Genomic DNA, 16,444 nt, shown 5'->3' on the forward strand with positions numbered 1-16,444 from the left:
GTAAAACACTTTGAGGTTTTCCTCATTCCTATTTGCGAAGGATATGTTTTGGTCCCTTTCGCCCTCCTAATTCCTTGTTTGCATTCTTACTGCTATCTTTGTTCTGCGTTCAGTGTCCTAAACCTTATGTATGACTTTTTGTTTTGACAAAGCATTCATTTTCTCTTGTCATTCAAGATTCCTGAATTTTGCCATCCTTATTCACTTTCATAGGAACATGCTGGTCCTCAACCCTAATCAATTGGCTTTTAAAAGGATTCCCACATACCAGAATTACCCTTATACAGCCAGACCCCCAATCCCTGTCTAATATCATGGTAGTTAGCCTTACCCCAATTTAATAGTTTTAATCTTATCCTTAACCATACGAACTTAAAACTTACAGAATTATGGTCACTGTTCCCAAAATGCTCCCCCACTGAAACTTTGAACACCTCACCAAAGTTTACTCAATGCATGTAGCAGATTGATCACACTGCAACTCTTTCTGCATCTGCCATCAAAAATGATCAACAAGAGTACATTCCAAATGCACACATTTATAATTCTAGTCAGCCAATTAATTTCAAGATACTTATTTGGAAATTCTTCCTGGTCAAAAATGCAAAATTAATAACTGAAAAAGAAAGGTATTTCTTTTAAACTAAAACAACTTCTTATTATGATCAGGTATATTCTTTCCTGCTTTTGAAAAAAAAATCTTCAGTATTGGACATAAGAAACAGCATGAGGCAAATACAGACTGGTAACTCAGCTTTCTGCAAAGTCCAAATAGTTTTCGATATTTTGACTGATACTTTATAAATTACAAATCACTGGACTGAACTGAGTGTGGAAGGAACATGCTACACAAAAGATTTTTTAAATAGCTTTTAAAGTGGTAAAGACATTTTTGTACACATTTCAATTTACATAACATTATGCAAAAGTTAAAGTATAAATTCTAATTATTAATTTCAAACTCTACCCTAAATAGCATCATTAAATTGATAGACATAATTGAAGAGAACTTTATTCATCATGTGGAAATAGACAATGAAGCATAATTTCCTTTAACAGAAAATAGCAGGATCTGTAAATGCTTCACCCAACATTTCTGTTGCAAGCTGACACTTCAAACAATGTTTTGTAAAGTACGTACATAAGAAAACTCATTCAAAACAGCTTTCTTCCCCTTCAAAAATCACAAATAATGCCGCCTGGAAGGAACAACCAAAAGTGAAGACTTCTAAGAAGTTAGTGCAGTATGGGCACATAGTAAGAGGCCCGATTTTCATGGAACCATGAAGATTTTGTGGATATTTAGAAATGTTGAGTGATATCCAGATGCATAATTCTGGCCCCCATACCCAGATTTCATTTTAGCATGAGGGCAAATGCAACAGGCAGTGACTCACAAAGGATGGAACCACAAATTCACCATTTGAACCGGTTACTAACTTTAAACAGAACCCATTTTGGCTACAGAAAGGGCTATAACCTGGAATAGGCATAAATGCTCATGAAAAGCAAATAAAGTCTAATTACTTGCCAATGATCCAAAGTTTTTTTTTTAAAAAAAGACCCTGATTTGCAAACTTTTTCAAGAACCTGCCTGTGGCTGTCAGACATTATCAAAAGAAAAACCTTCTCAACTGCTTCAATAGGTCAACTACTATTTCCTATTTCAATATGGTTCTCAGGTAGGGGATTTGCATCTGAGCTTCGTGGGCCAATTTTATCCTGCACTTGCCCCCCCCCAAACCATTCCGCCTCCTACCATCCCCACCAACAATCCTACCTTCTTTCCTCCCTAATCACCCGCCTACACACTGATCACACCCTAGAGTGAAAATCTTGCAATCCTGAGTACATTTTACTGCAGTCAGTCTGGCAACTTAAGAAATTTCTGATTGGAGTTATCTGCCTCAGTACCCAAAATCCACCAGAAAGGTGACTTCATTTCTTGAGGTTAGAGGATGAAACTAATTTCCTCACATTGTGATGTTAAAATTATTTTACAGCAGAATAAATATTTTAATTGTAAAAGCACAGCACAAAGTGCAAATTCGCCAGTGTCTACAGAACAGAATTACTTCTGATTTATATTTGGAAAATAAATTCATTTTCACAATGATGTAATGATGTGAACTATTTTTAAATATCATGGCAAACGTTTTGGTCAGATCAGAATATTTTATACATGAAAATATTTCTTTAACACACTTTAAAAAAAGGTACAAATACTGTTTGTGAGAAACAAGTTAATTTTAATTTTAAAACCTAGTAAAGCCAGTTCTCATCAGACATAATTCATGGGATAGATTTATAACCTACATTGGTCATAACATGTGGATCCATCTCCAAAAAACTTTGTTTGTAGCAAAGTCTATTCTTACAATCAACCATGAAGATTTAGATGAGAGATTCATAAGGAAATGATCAAGTATTTATACAGTCGCTGTGAAGAATGTCAATTTCATTGCTACAATACATTTGCTGTCAATGTATTTCATACAATGCAGAAGTATTCAGTAACTCAGGTGATTATTTCCTTAAATATATTACAAACAAAGACAATTATTAAGTGACTCAACACATTTTAAGAATGTTTGATATTTAAAATTATATTGTGCAAAGCAAATCTGTATATACAAATCCACTGCAATCATTTCCTTCACAGGCAATATCCACCAAAAGTTAATTCAAAGCACAGTTCTCAACTTCTAAACAAAATGGCATTTGTCTGAATCTGCACATTTGGTAACTTTGAAAGAAGCAATTGAGGTTGTTTTGCTAATGATCCTAACGATCATTTTCTTCATTTGATGAATCAATCTTTTGACAAATGTTGTGCTTTAATATTCATGGTATGCAATGAATAATAAGCCATTTCAATGTACTATTAAAAAAAATCAGAAACTGTTAAGCAGAAACTGTTTTCTCGTGATTGCTTCCCTTGAGCACTATGGCTTATACTCATTTATTCATTTTGTTCTGATAATCTGGTCTTTAACAGAAAAAGTGATCCTCAAGTACAAATCAGATGAAATCAACCAGATTCTGACTTGAATGAAGTTAACAATCTGATTCCACTCAGTTTCTACTTGCTTTGAGACACAATAGACATTAACAAGTACCCTTGCAGAGTTTTGGTCTGTTTATCCTGAGCTCACACCATATTTGTTATTCACAAATTCCAGATGAGCTGATGGCTTCAGAGATTAAAGTGTAATTCGAGCACAGTGGTGTTTCAGTTTGCATGGCAGCATACCCTTGTTGAGTTGATAAAAATCCACAAGCTGGATAAGATCAGTAAATTTGGTGTGACCTTCATCCAGGGAATAGTATGATTCTCCGTCTTCTTCTAGCTGCATCGATTACATAGCAGTTGATGAGAAAATTCCAATGCAGTTGTAATTATGCAATAGTTTCTGTATAACTCAACCCTGTTATTCTGTAATATTTCATAATTGCAACTCTGTATAACTTCAATAAAACAATTCTCAGTGGTGGAAGCTTAAAGGTTTTTTTCTGAACAAGCCGCAACATCTTCCACAGGACTTACTTAGTGAATTATAAAACATCTCTCAAGGTGTAGGTTAGCTCAGTTGGCTAGGTGACTACAGGTGGTCTGAATTAAAGCCAACAGCATTGGTTCAATCTTCATACCAGCCACAGCTCATGGAGGTCCTGCCTCCTCTCAACTTATTCTCATGGAGTGGTTATCCTTAAGCGATTGTCCCAATAAAATGGATAGAAAATCATCTGGTCTTTATGTAATACTGAGAAAATCTCTCAACCTGTTATTAGCATTCAACTGCTTTTAATTAAAAGATGAATCCCATAGTGAATAAAATTGGACAAATAATTATGTTCTGGCTACGAAAAGCAGCAAATATCAAGTTTTTCCATTTTTTTTACTTGTGCAAAGAATACAGCACACTTTATCAATTCCAAAAGAACACCTTTTATTTATGAACCCATTCAACAGGCAATTAATTGTTGGTAGCCATAATTAGTTTCCTGTGAACTTGGTTTTTATCCCCCTATAGTCTAGATTCTGGCATATTTCTGATACATTACTGGGGGAAGGAATTTTTGTGTTAAGAAATTTACGTCACTTTTCTGGGTATTCTGTCTTAAAATTGCCTGCCCTCCCTTTGCACTCTTGGGACATCCTGCAATATACCTGTCAGGTTACAAGTGCCCTAATTGGCATGTAAATAAACTTTAATGAGCAACTTCCTTAGCTGAGTACTATAGCTTAAGACCATAAGATATTGGAGCAGAAATTAGGCCATTCAGCCCAAAGAGTTTGCTCCGCCATTCAATCATGGCTGATAAGTCTCTCAACCCCATTCTCCCACTTTCTCCCCATAACCTTTGATCCTCAAGAACCTATCTTAGTCTTAAATATACTCAAAGACCTGGCCTCCACAGCCTTCTGTGACATGAATTCCACAGATTCACCGTTCTGTGGCTGAAGAAGTTTCTCCTTATCTTCATTCTAAAAAGTCTTCCCTTTGCTCTAAGGCTGGCCCCTCGGGTCTTAGTGTCTGCTACCATTGGAAACATCTTCTCAACATCTACTCTGTTGAGGCCTTTCAGTATTCAGTGCTTCCCAAAGCTTTTCTCATCAGGGCCTCTTAATACTTTTAGATTAGATTAGATTAGATTAGATTACTTACAGTGTGGAAACAGGCCCTTCGGCTCCACAAGTCCACACCGCCCCGCCGAAGCGCAACCCACCCATACCCCTACATTTACCCCTTACCTAACTACTTATGTCACATTCCTGTGAGAAAATGAGGGAAGAGGGCTAATGAGAGTCAGCAGGGAGCAAAAGCTGTTTAATACACAGGGGCTTTAAGTAAAAAGTGATTTGCTTTCCAGTTAACATTTTTAGGAGAAGATTCGGGTCTGTAAGATCGGGCATTTATGGCACTTTTATTTATTTCAAAAACTGTGAAACTTAAAAAGGCTGCATAGTTCATAGCATTTGGTCCAGGATTCACACAGCTATTGCTGCACTGCAGATCACAATTCCAAACACTTGGCCAGTGACCCCACTGAGGGCGATGACCCACAGTTTGTAAGACACTGTTCTAGAGCTTCTCTCAGATGCAACTTGAGAACCAATATCAGAAGAGCATGTTTGCTGTTGAAAGCATATAAAACAATTTTGAATGTGGGAGTCTTTCCTCTCATCTTCCAGTGGCAGGAACCCAGTTTCAATGAAGTCTAGCTTCTGAACATTGTGGTGTCACCACTGATGTGGTGCTTCCAGGAGAACTGAAGACTGAGGCTAGATGTCCTTGTGTATATATACACATAATGTATATGACTCCAGTCTATGGTCAACCCTGAGGAATGATGGAATTTTCTAACTTTGCTTACATTGAAAAAGAGAATACTTGTGTGAGATTTTCAGCATAAGGTTAAGAAAAAAAATAGATTTTTGAGAGTGTGTACTTGGAAGATTATTACATTTATTACTGGACATATGGATTACAGAGTCACTTTCAATATTCCACGTTTCTCTATTTATTTTCCTCTCAGCAAATCTTAAATAATTCCACTGAGGCCAGTATTCCGTCACCAAATCATACTTTATTTACAAATGAAAAGTCCTCAACTCTAGTACTGCTCTTCCTAGTCAGCTGACTGTCATAATCTTTGACACTCTTCTTTTTATCTGTCAGCCAGGGGGCCCTGATTGGACCAGATTAACAGCACCAATCAGGGAACTCATTCTTTGAAGTCCAGCTGGCTGTTATCATTATAATCACTACAAAACCCAAACAAATGGATCCTGCGGCATATTCTGTAACTGATAAGAATCCAAAGCCTTTGTACTAGAACAAGTATTAGTTATATTTTGTCTACATTCAGATATGGGAATTCTTGTTAGGTGATCAAAACCTAATACTAGTACAAAACCTGTAGATGTTAACACGTTGCTATTTTTCAAAGTACATCCATCATCATTTCTGGCAACTATTGAACAGCTGAAGATTCTTGAACATGCTGATGACTTAAGATACACTTTGAAGGTTGAACTTTGTAAACTATGACAGTTAAAGAGAATGAAATAGTATTTTCTTTGAAAACCATCATCTTATCAAGATGGAACATTAAAATGGCAGTTTTGTCATTTGAGAATCGTTCATTGTGAAACACAGGCCCATAATCTGTTGGTATAAATAATTAAAATTGAGCTTTTGTCTCCAACTACTTACCGGTACAATCTGAAAATGCCTTATCTTCTGACAATGGCATAGTGACAAAACAAAACTTTTCTGGTTACTTTGACTGTCCCGTAGTAAAAACATCCTACGTGGGATGATAAGAAGGAAAATAAATCTTGGTTATTTATAAATTGTTGTTTATCTGAAAACTTTAACTCATGGGGGAAAAGGGATCAAATTTGGGAAGAAGTGATAAGTTAAAGAGTAGCATCAAGACCGAAGGGAAAGGTATCAAGGCTGAAGAGAAAGGTATTAAGGCAGGAAATGATCAACAGACCATGACAAGAAGAGATAGAACTTACACGTCTACGAGTAAATCAACAAGTAAGGCCATAAGGATAACACCAAAATAGGCAGAGAGCCAAGTAGTCAGAATTACCAACTAAGCCTATGGAGGGAGATAGACAGGTTGGGTGAGTAGACAAATGTTAGGGAGATAGAATACAAAATGGTAAACGTGAGATTATAGACATTGACAGGAAGAATAGAAGAGCTGAATATTAAATAGGTAAATACTGCAGAAAGCTACAGCACAGATAGATCCAGGGATCCTTGTGTGTGTGTCACAAAATCCAGCATACAGGTTCAGTAAATAATAGGGAAGACAAATGCACTGATGGTTTTCTTTCAAATGGAATGCAGTACAAAAAAGGAAGGTCTTGCTAAAACTATAAGGCACTAATCAAACCACATCTGGAATTCTGTGAACAGTTTTGGTCCCTTATCTAAGGAAAAATATGCTCGCATTGTAGACAATCTAATAGAGTTTCCCTCGACTGATTCCAGAGAGGAGGGATTTTTAATTAAGAGAGATTGAATCAGTTGGACTGGTACTTACTGGAATTTAGAAAAATGAGTGAAGACCTTATTGAACCATGTAAGTTTCTTGGAGGTTCAAAAGAGTAGATGGTGAGATGTTGTTTCCCCTTTTGGACAAGACAACATAATCTCAACAGAATCACTTAATTAAGGCAGTGATGACAAGGTGTTTATTTTTCTCTCAATGAATCTGTGAAATTCTTTACTGTAGAGGGTGTCAAGGCTGGGTCATTAAGCTTATTCAAGGCTGAAATAGATAAGATTTTTAATCATTACGGGAATCGAGGGTTATGGAGAATGGCAGGAAAGTGGAGTTGAGGATTATCAATAGAGCTAATGATCTCATTGAGTAGTGGAGCAGATTCAGTAGTCTAAATGATCTAATTTTGTTCCTATGTCTTATGGTCTTACAGTTATAAAAACAATAAAAGGAAAAACCTGAAGACTTTGAATCTGAATGCATTTTGCATTTGAAATAGAACATGAACTTATAGCACAAATAGAAATAAATAAAATGATATGATCATCATCAGAGATATGGTTGCAAGATTACATGGACTGGGACCTGAAAACTGAAAGATACATGACATTTAAGAAGGACAAAAAAACTAGAGAAAGGAGGAGGTCATAATGGTGATCATATTAGCACAATAGAGATGAATGGCTTGCATTCAGGAAACCAGGATGTAGAAGTAGTTTGGATAGGAAATGAGAAATGTTAAAAAGCAAGATGCTTCTTGTGGGAGTGATGAACAGGCCCCCAAAAGTAACAAATGGTAGTGCTCAGTATAAAAAGGAAGAAATAATGGGAGCTGGTCAGAATGGTATGAAGATAATCATGAAGGACTTTTAATCTACATATTTTAGATTTAGATTAGATTCCCTACAGTATTGAAACAGGCCCTTCAGCCCAACAAGTCCACACTGACCCTCCGAAGAGCAACCCACCCAGACCCACTCCCCTACATTTACCCCTGACTAATGCACCCAATACTATGGGCAATTTAGCACAGCCAATTCACCTAACCTGCACATCTTTGGATTGTGGGAGGAAACCCATGTAGACACAGGGAGAATGTGCAAGCTCCACACAGACAGTTGCCCGAGGTGGGAGTTGAACCTGGGTCCCTGAGCGCTGTGAGGCAGCAGTGCTAACCACTGAGCCACCGTGTATATACTGGAAAACTCAAGTGAGTAGTGGTTGTGAAGATGAGAGTTCATAGAATATTTTCAGGATAGATTCTCAGACTAGCACATTCTAAAGCCAATAAAAGAGCAGCCTAGATATAGTACTGTAAAATGAGATAGGACTAATTAAAGTTCTCAAAATGAAAAGATCTGAGGTAGCAATGATCATATATTTGACGGAAAAAAGAATGAGTCTGAGACAAGTTTGTTTTTAAACTTAATGAAATCAAAATTATCTGAAGTTTTAAAGTTGTTCAACAGAGATGCAGCTTTAGGCATTTAAATGGATATTTAACAGTACAAATATTAGTACATTCCAATGAGCAAGAAAATTTTCAAGGGTGGACCCAGTAATCATGGTTTGATAAAGAAGTTAAAGATTGTAACAATCTTAAAAGTAAAAGCATTTATTTCCAGAGATGGGTCAGAAAATTGAATAGAAGCTAAAAAAAGACAGAGTTTAATATGGAAAAAAAATTAGAAAATTTTATAAATCTAGCCAGAAATACAAAAGCATGTTGTAGGTTTCTATAACTTGTTGGAAACAAAAAAAGAGATCCAATAGAAAACAAGCATTGGGAATAAGTAATGGAAAATAAGGAGACAACACATAAATTGGGCAGGAATTGGTCGTCACTATAAAAGAAACAAGCAACATCCCAGAATTAGTTGTAAATCAGGAAATGAATCAAAGGCAGGTACTCCAGAAAATTACAATAACCAGAGAAGTAGTGCCGAACAAACCATTGGAGATGGATCCAACTGGATTTCACCCTAGTGTCTTAAATTAATTGGTTAGTGAGATAATTAGGAATTTTTGAAAATTTAAGATTTAGGAAAAGTTTCTTGGAAAATACCAAATGTAACTTCTTTATTCAAGAAGGATCAGAAGCAGAAAATTACAGGTCAGTTAGCTTCACATCTGTTTAGGGAAACTTGCAGAAGGTATTATTTGAGACTTCATAGCAGGAGCTCTTGGAAAGAACTCAAGGTTATTGGAGTTTTCTGAAGAAATATCATCTGCTGTGGATTAAGGGGAATCAGTAGTTAGATTGTACATGGGTTTCCAGAAGTCATTTGATAAGATGCTATATCAATAGTTACTGCAGAACATAAAAAGCTTGTGGTGTAAGGTGCAACCAATTGTCATGGATGTAAGATCGGCTAGATGCCAGAAAACAGAGCGTACATAAATGGGTCTTTTCAAATTGGAATATTTAATGAGTGATCTGGGAACCTTAACTTTTTAAAAGTATGTACAGGTGACTTCGATGAAGAGACTGCAGGTATGGTTGCCAAATTTTCTGATGATACTGTTATAAAGTCGAAAGAATATATGGTCACTTTAAAAGACAAGTGTCTTTTCTGAGCTGAGAGATTGACAGCACAAGTGTCTGTGAATAGCTGACAGGTGTAGAGAGTGCTGAGAATTGATAATGTGCAAAAATCAGCTTGGGATTGCATTTTGATGTTAAGGCAACCGGATTTTAATTAGCCAATTATATGCCCAGGATACCAAAAATTTGAATTTGATTTTATTAACAACATCAGACCAATGAGAGGGTACAAGGCTTGGGTTTGTTGAAGGAAGGGGTTTTGAAAATGACTGCCAGCCAAAGAAATAAACATCTCAACACTCTCACAGAAATCTCTCAGAAGGCATCATATATTAAAGGTACCAAAAAATTTTATACAAAAACACTCACAGCAAAAAGGAAAAATTATAAAAGACAGTCCAGGGAGAAAAACAATGGGACCATAAGGACGGAAGGAAGCAGCAGATTGGGAAGACCTGAAGGAAGACAGCATAAGAGACTGTAAGATTGACAGTTTACGTTAATTTATTGTTTAATAATTGTGTTATTGGAGCAGCATTTTAGTAGAGTTGGGATTATTTAAGAGAAAAACGTGCTTGGATTTGTTAAGAGTTTTTGTTTAGTGCTCACTGTTAGGAAAATAAATTGTTTTTTTTTCTTTAAACAGTGAAAACCAGGGATTTTCTTTCACTCATTCACTCACTCAGTTTTAACAGATTACAAGGTGAGGCGAGCTTCTCTGGGTGTTTTAGTTTTAATTAACAGAGTGATTCAACCTCTGCATCATAAGAATATAATAGGAGGAAAGTAAATTGTGAAGATCACATACAAAATGTATAAAGGGACATTGGAGGTTAAGTGAGTTAGCAAATGGAGTATAATATAGAAAAACGTGAAACAGCTCATCTTGGCAGAAAGAATTCAAAGAAAAACCCATCATCTAAATGGCAAGAGATTGCAGGCTCTGAGATGTACATTGAGCTGGGTGTCGGAGTGCATACACTGTAATGCCTGCTCACAGTTTGAATATATCAACTCTCTTCATATAAAATAGACTTTGAATAACGGTTTTTCTATATAAGTGACCAATAGATTCTTGCATAGCTACTGAGTGACAAGCGTCATTGCTAAGTAATTCATTTTTAAAATCATGATACAGTACTCTTCAGGGACTACACTGTTGCAGAAAGAATTTTTTAAAAAGCCCATTAGCTGAATGGTAAGAGATTGCAGGATCTGAAACACACAGGGACCTGGGTGTCCAAGTGCTTTAGTTGCAATGCATTAGTTTGTATGTACACCAGTAATTAGGAAGGCTAATAAAATGTCACCACTTATTGTGAAAGGAATTGAAAACAAGGTATGGTGGTCATGCTTCAGTTATACAGAACACTGGTGAGCCCATGTGTGAAGTATTTTGTACAGCATTGATCTCCTTGTTTAAGAAAGGATGTTAGTATGTTCGAAGCAGTTTAGAGAAGGTTTAGTTGACTAATACCTGAAATAGACAATTTGTTTCATGAGGTAAGGCAAGATAAACTAGAATTGTATCTATTAGGCAGCATCTGACGAGCAGCAAAATCGACGTTTTGGGCAAAAGCCCTTCATCAGGAATAAAGGCAGTGAGCCTGAAGCGTGGAGAGATAAGCTAGAGGAGGGTGAGGGTGGGGAGAAAGTAGCATAGAGTACAATGGGTGAGTGGGGAAGGATATGAAGGTGATAGGTCAGGGAGGAGAGGGTGGAGTGGATAGGTTGAAAAGGAGCTTGGGCCACGGGGCGGTTTGGTTGATTGGTGCGGGTGTCTCGGAGATGTTCCCTAATGCGCTCTGCTAGGAGGCGCCCAGTCTCCCCGGTGTAGATGAGACCGCATCGGGAGCAACGGATACAATAGATGATATTAGTGGATGTGCAGGTAAAACTTTGATGGATGTGGAAGGCTCCTTTAGGGCCTTGGATAGAGGTGAGGGAGGAGGTGTGGGCACAGGTTTTACAGTTCCTGCGGTGGCAGGGGAAAGTGCCAGGATGGAAGGGTGGGTCGTAGGGGAGCGTGGACCTGACCAGGTAGTCATGGAGGGAACGCTCTTTATGGAAGGTGGAAAGGGGTGGGGAGGGAAATATATCCCTGGTGGTGGGGTCCGTTTGGAGGTGGCGGGTCTTTTTGGAGGTGGCGGAAATGTCGGCGGATGATTTGGTTTATGCGGAAGTTTGTAGGGTGCAAAAATCCATCTCTCCCCACCCTGCCGCCAACAGCAAATGATTATTAAGTTTTGTATGCGATAAAAAAATTCACAATTCTTGAACAAACAAGTTTCCTACCATCTGTTTTCTAATGGCGTGAACTTCATTTTGAAAGCTAAAACAATCAAGGACATCACAAATCCACTTCCAATGCCACTCCACTCACCCAAAGCCAAGTTTCAAATATCAAGTAGTGGAGATTAAAGTATAAATCTAAATATATGTTTCCAATAAACTGAGAAGTAATGTTCAGTTGATGTTCCAGGATATCTTATTGTAAGGTTTACCTACAGTCAAATTATTATGTAAGTACATTTTATTTAATACCAAAAACAATCGTTTTAGAGTGTTTTTTTCTATTGGGACAAAGGTTATGAAAAAAACTAAGTTTGATGCAGGACTCTGAATACTTTCAATTGCTAATCCAAATCTCACATATTAAGGCATGTATTTCAAAGTAGCAATAACAAAGAATCCAATATCTGTAAATTTAAAAAAAACTAAATGAACATGAAATGTTAATGGTTAAAAATGTACCTTCTTTATACAACTCAAAATGTATATCTAGAATATAAATATTTCTATCAAAATAAAGTAAAGCATCAAGATGCAACACTGATATTGTGAACCCAACCAAAATGGCTACATGAAGTGGAGGAAAGAGTTAAAAGTATGCCTTTTTTAATTAAGTGGCATATAAAGATAGTTTAGAAGTGAAGGTCTCAATATTAACAAATGAATAATAAGCCAAGACTTCCAAACAATCATTATTAAATCTTTACATAAGAAAATCAACTCATGTAAGAGGCTGAATCTCAACTAAATTTATACTAACACTTAATGATCAACATTTTAAAGACTTGGCTCTAAAAAGGCCAAAAGATCAATATCAACTCCACTTTTTCATAAAAACTTTAAGTGAAAGCAATCACAAATGTATGTAAATTAGAAGCATTTGCCGGTTTCTTATATGTTCTTGTAAACAATTTCCTAAATCAAACTAGCTGGAAACACTTGCTATTATAATTATGGACACAATGTCTCATCCAATCATAATATTCCTTGATGCTTAAATTGATGCTTACCCATCCACAAGGCCTTGTTGTTCTAATAGTTTTTGAGCTTCATCTCTGGAGAGTCGGTGATGAAACCATAGCTGCATCCTATGAATGGCTAAATTATAATGGAAAAAATGAATTTCTAAACAAAATCATAGAATTAGCATAAAACATATTCATTTAGCTATGTCTCAAAAGTAACTTAACCCAGCACAGTCACAACATAATAGACAAAAACTTGAATTTTTGAATTTTAGCAAATAGTCTTCAAATGTTAAATATTATTTCTATTATTATCCATTATCTTAAGTGGATCAGCAAATATATTTCATTTAAAATGAACTGACATCAATAATTTGCTTGACTCATGCAATATCATACTTGCTGCACAAAGTACATATTGAAACAACCTTGACATGATGTAGTGCTCTGCGATGTGGTTGGACTTCCATATGCGTTCAAACGATGACAGCTTCTCCTCTGTTTTTACAAGAATTTACATTTTAAAATATCAATTTCTTTATTAAACATATCCAACTTGAATTATAAGCCTAAAGTCACTTGTATGCTATTCTATACAATTACCTCAGAGTTACACTGGAATATGTCGCTTGCTTATAACAATTAGAACGTGTGCAAATTGAAACTAATTGCTTCTAGTGGTTCCATTATTTCTCGAGGATAAATTTTGAATTGTTGTAATATTAATCTATAGAGTTCAGCACATGAATGGGTACCTAATATTAACTAATAGCAACTAATTCCTGGTGAAAGGTGTTTGCCCGAAGTGTCTATTTTCCTGCTCCTTGGATGCTGACCTGCTGTGCTTTTCCAGCACCACTCTAATCTTGACTCTGATTTCCAGAATCTGCAGTCCTCCCTTTTGCCTAACTAATATTACTGACAAGTTACTGAGTATTCTTAGCTGATCCTAGTTAACCGCAAAGAATCACATGGATACCCCAGTTATTGTATGTTGGCCAATGTCACTCTATCTGACAATGACTTGAATTTTCTCTACACAGAAGTCTGATTTTGATTAAGAGCAATGAAAGGAGCAAAGTAAAATGACCATGCTTCATATGAAAGAAGAAACATTCAGGAGTTCGTAAAGAAATCATTAACTCCTATTTTCCACGTGCCGATTTGCAAAACAGACTGACACCAACACTGGGTTCGGTTTCCACACCAGCTGAAGATACCACAAAGGATTCTCCTTCTCAACTTCTGCCCTCGCCAAAAGAATGGTGACCCTTACGTTAAATCACCAACAATCTCCTCTCATGAGAGAGCAGCTGTATGGACAGGCAGGACAAAAGCAACTTTACTTCTACTTCACTTAAAAGTGCTGAAAAACTATAAACTAAAACAAAAAAAAACTAAATATTCAGATGAGGCAGCTTGTGAAGACAACTCAGACATGAAATGTGAACCAACTGATTTATGTTTATTTTTTGGATTTATATCCTGTAATGCCTGATCACAGTTCTCAAACATACCAAAGCACTCCATATATAATGGACTTTGAAGAACAATTTTATTTTAATCAAGGTTGTTACGACACAGGATAAACTCCTCCCCCCCGCCCTGTTAATATAAACCAGCAAAACAGAAAACATGCTGTAATCTATGAAAATTCAAGAGGTAAAGAACTATCTCAAAAGTAACTATTTAAAGTGAAAATTAACAACTTTATTTTTTTAAATCTAACAGAGAATAATTAATGAACAACTATTTATAATTTATTTATCTAAACCTATCTTTTACCTTCCCCTCCACAATACTGGTCTGATAAAACCCTTGATTAAGATTTACAGAAAAATTCAAATTTCAAAACTAGTCAGCTGTCAAATCTTCTCTTCATATCTTCCTCTGTAGATTTGGACTCCAGGTCAGGGTTGATTTTTTTTTCTATGCAAACTCCTTCTCCGAAAGGTATGTCTCAGAGAGTTCTCACTAGCAGCTTACATCTGTTAGTATTTTTGGCAGTTTTCCCTCAACCGTTTTTTTTTTGGTTTTAAACCCCAAAACATCAGACCGTTTCATTGGTTTTAATATTGTCAAAAATACCAAATTCAAATTTGATTGGAGTTTGGTATCTTTAGGGCATAATTTAAACAGATCGGCCGAATTTGAATTTTATTTTTTGTCTCATAGCAACCCAGCCAGTGCTAGCTGTTCTGATCAAGTGTTACACTGTTACCTTGTTTCGGACTGTGTGGGCCACTCAAGTCCTTGCTAGCTTTCAACTCTCTTAAAAGGTACAGTACCCCTTACACCTTTAAAAAAAAGTGATCAACTGATTCTTGCATAGGTACTGAGAGTTAAACATCATTGCTCCTTAATTCATTTTTAAAATCATGAAACCGTACTCATCAGAGACTACTATCGTCTGTTATACTCAACTGTCAACTGCACCGACCATTTGGGGGGCTAATGGCCAACATCAATCATGATAAACAGATTCTATAGTACATTAAAATGTAGCATGGCTCTAATTATTCTGAATTATTTTCTCAATCTAATATAAAACAAAACATCATGTGTTGGCTATGTTCAAACCAGTACTTTACCCGCCATGCCAACCCCTCCTCAGTAGCAACTGTAAGTGCCTCCATAGGGTTTTCAATTACTCTTCCTTTGTGTCCAGAGAAATCCATGGCTACCAGAGAGTTTTCTGAGGCGCTTCTCTATGAAGGCAATATAAAATGTTTTCAAAAGTATTTTTGGTACGATTTTTAAAGAACGGTTTTTTGCAAGAAACAAACAAGTTCGCATAATCTATAAGTGATACTCATCAAATGTCCAGATTACAGACGAGGAAGTGCTCGATGTCTTAAAACAGTTAAGAGTGGATAAATCCCCAGGACATGATCGGGCATACCTGAGAACTCTGTGGGAAGCTAGGGAAGTGATTGCTGGGCCTCTTGCTAAGATATTTGTATCATCAATAGTCACAGGTGAGGTGCCGGAAGACTGGAGGTTGACAAACGTGGTGCCACTGTTTAAGAAGGGTGGTAAAGACAAGCCAGGGAACTATAGACCAGTGAGCCTGACCTCAGTGATGGGCACATTGCTGGAGGGAATCCAGAGGGACAGGATGTACATGTATTTGGAAAGGCAAGGACTGATTCGGGATAGTCAACATGGCTTTGTGCGTGGGAAATCATGTCTCACAAACTTGATTGAGTTTTTTGAAGAAGTAAAAAAGAAGATTGATGAGGGCAGAGCAGTAGATGTGATCTATATGGACTTCAGTAAGGCTTTCCTTTATTGGTCAGTACAGGAGTTGGAGTTGGGAAGTCATGTTGCAGCTGTACAGGACATTGGTTAGGCCACTGTTGGAATATTGCATGCAATTCTGGTCTCCTTCCTGTCGGAAAGATGTTGTGAAACTTGAAAGGGTTCAGAAAAGATCTACAAGGATGTTGCCAGGATTGGAGGATCTGAGCTACAGGGAGAGGCTGAACAGGCTGGGGCTGTTTTCCCTGGAGCGTCGGAGGCTGAGGGATGACCTTAATGAGGTTTACAAAATTATGAGGGGCATGGACAGGATAAATAGACAAAGTATTTTCCCTGGGGTCGGGGAGTCCAG

General features: G+C 36.9%; 1 protein-coding gene across 4 annotated transcripts in view; it reads right to left on the minus strand.

Moving 5' to 3' along the window:
- Positions 1-1,006: 1,006 nt before the first annotated feature.
- LOC122551642 (growth factor receptor-bound protein 14-like) overlaps positions 1,007-16,444 on the minus strand; it is a 150,309-nt gene continuing 134,871 nt past the window's right edge. For 3 of the 4 annotated variants that reach the window (XM_043693891.1, XM_043693894.1, XM_043693892.1), the window contains 5 exons: positions 15,423-15,539; positions 13,260-13,329; positions 12,877-12,964; positions 6,222-6,315; positions 1,008-3,350 (listed from right to left, as the gene is read on the minus strand). In XM_043693891.1, the coding sequence (XP_043549826.1) occupies positions 3,204-3,350; positions 6,222-6,315; positions 12,877-12,964; positions 13,260-13,329; positions 15,423-15,539 (516 nt within the window). In that variant the 3' untranslated portion in view covers positions 1,008-3,203. Of the gene's footprint in view, positions 3,351-6,221; positions 6,316-12,876; positions 12,965-13,259; positions 13,330-15,422; positions 15,540-16,444 lie in introns of all 4 variants that reach the window. The other variant, XM_043693890.1, reaches the window with a different exon arrangement.

This window comes from Chiloscyllium plagiosum, chromosome 7 (assembly GCF_004010195.1).
Source record: "Chiloscyllium plagiosum isolate BGI_BamShark_2017 chromosome 7, ASM401019v2, whole genome shotgun sequence".
NCBI lineage: Eukaryota > Metazoa > Chordata > Chondrichthyes > Orectolobiformes > Hemiscylliidae > Chiloscyllium > Chiloscyllium plagiosum.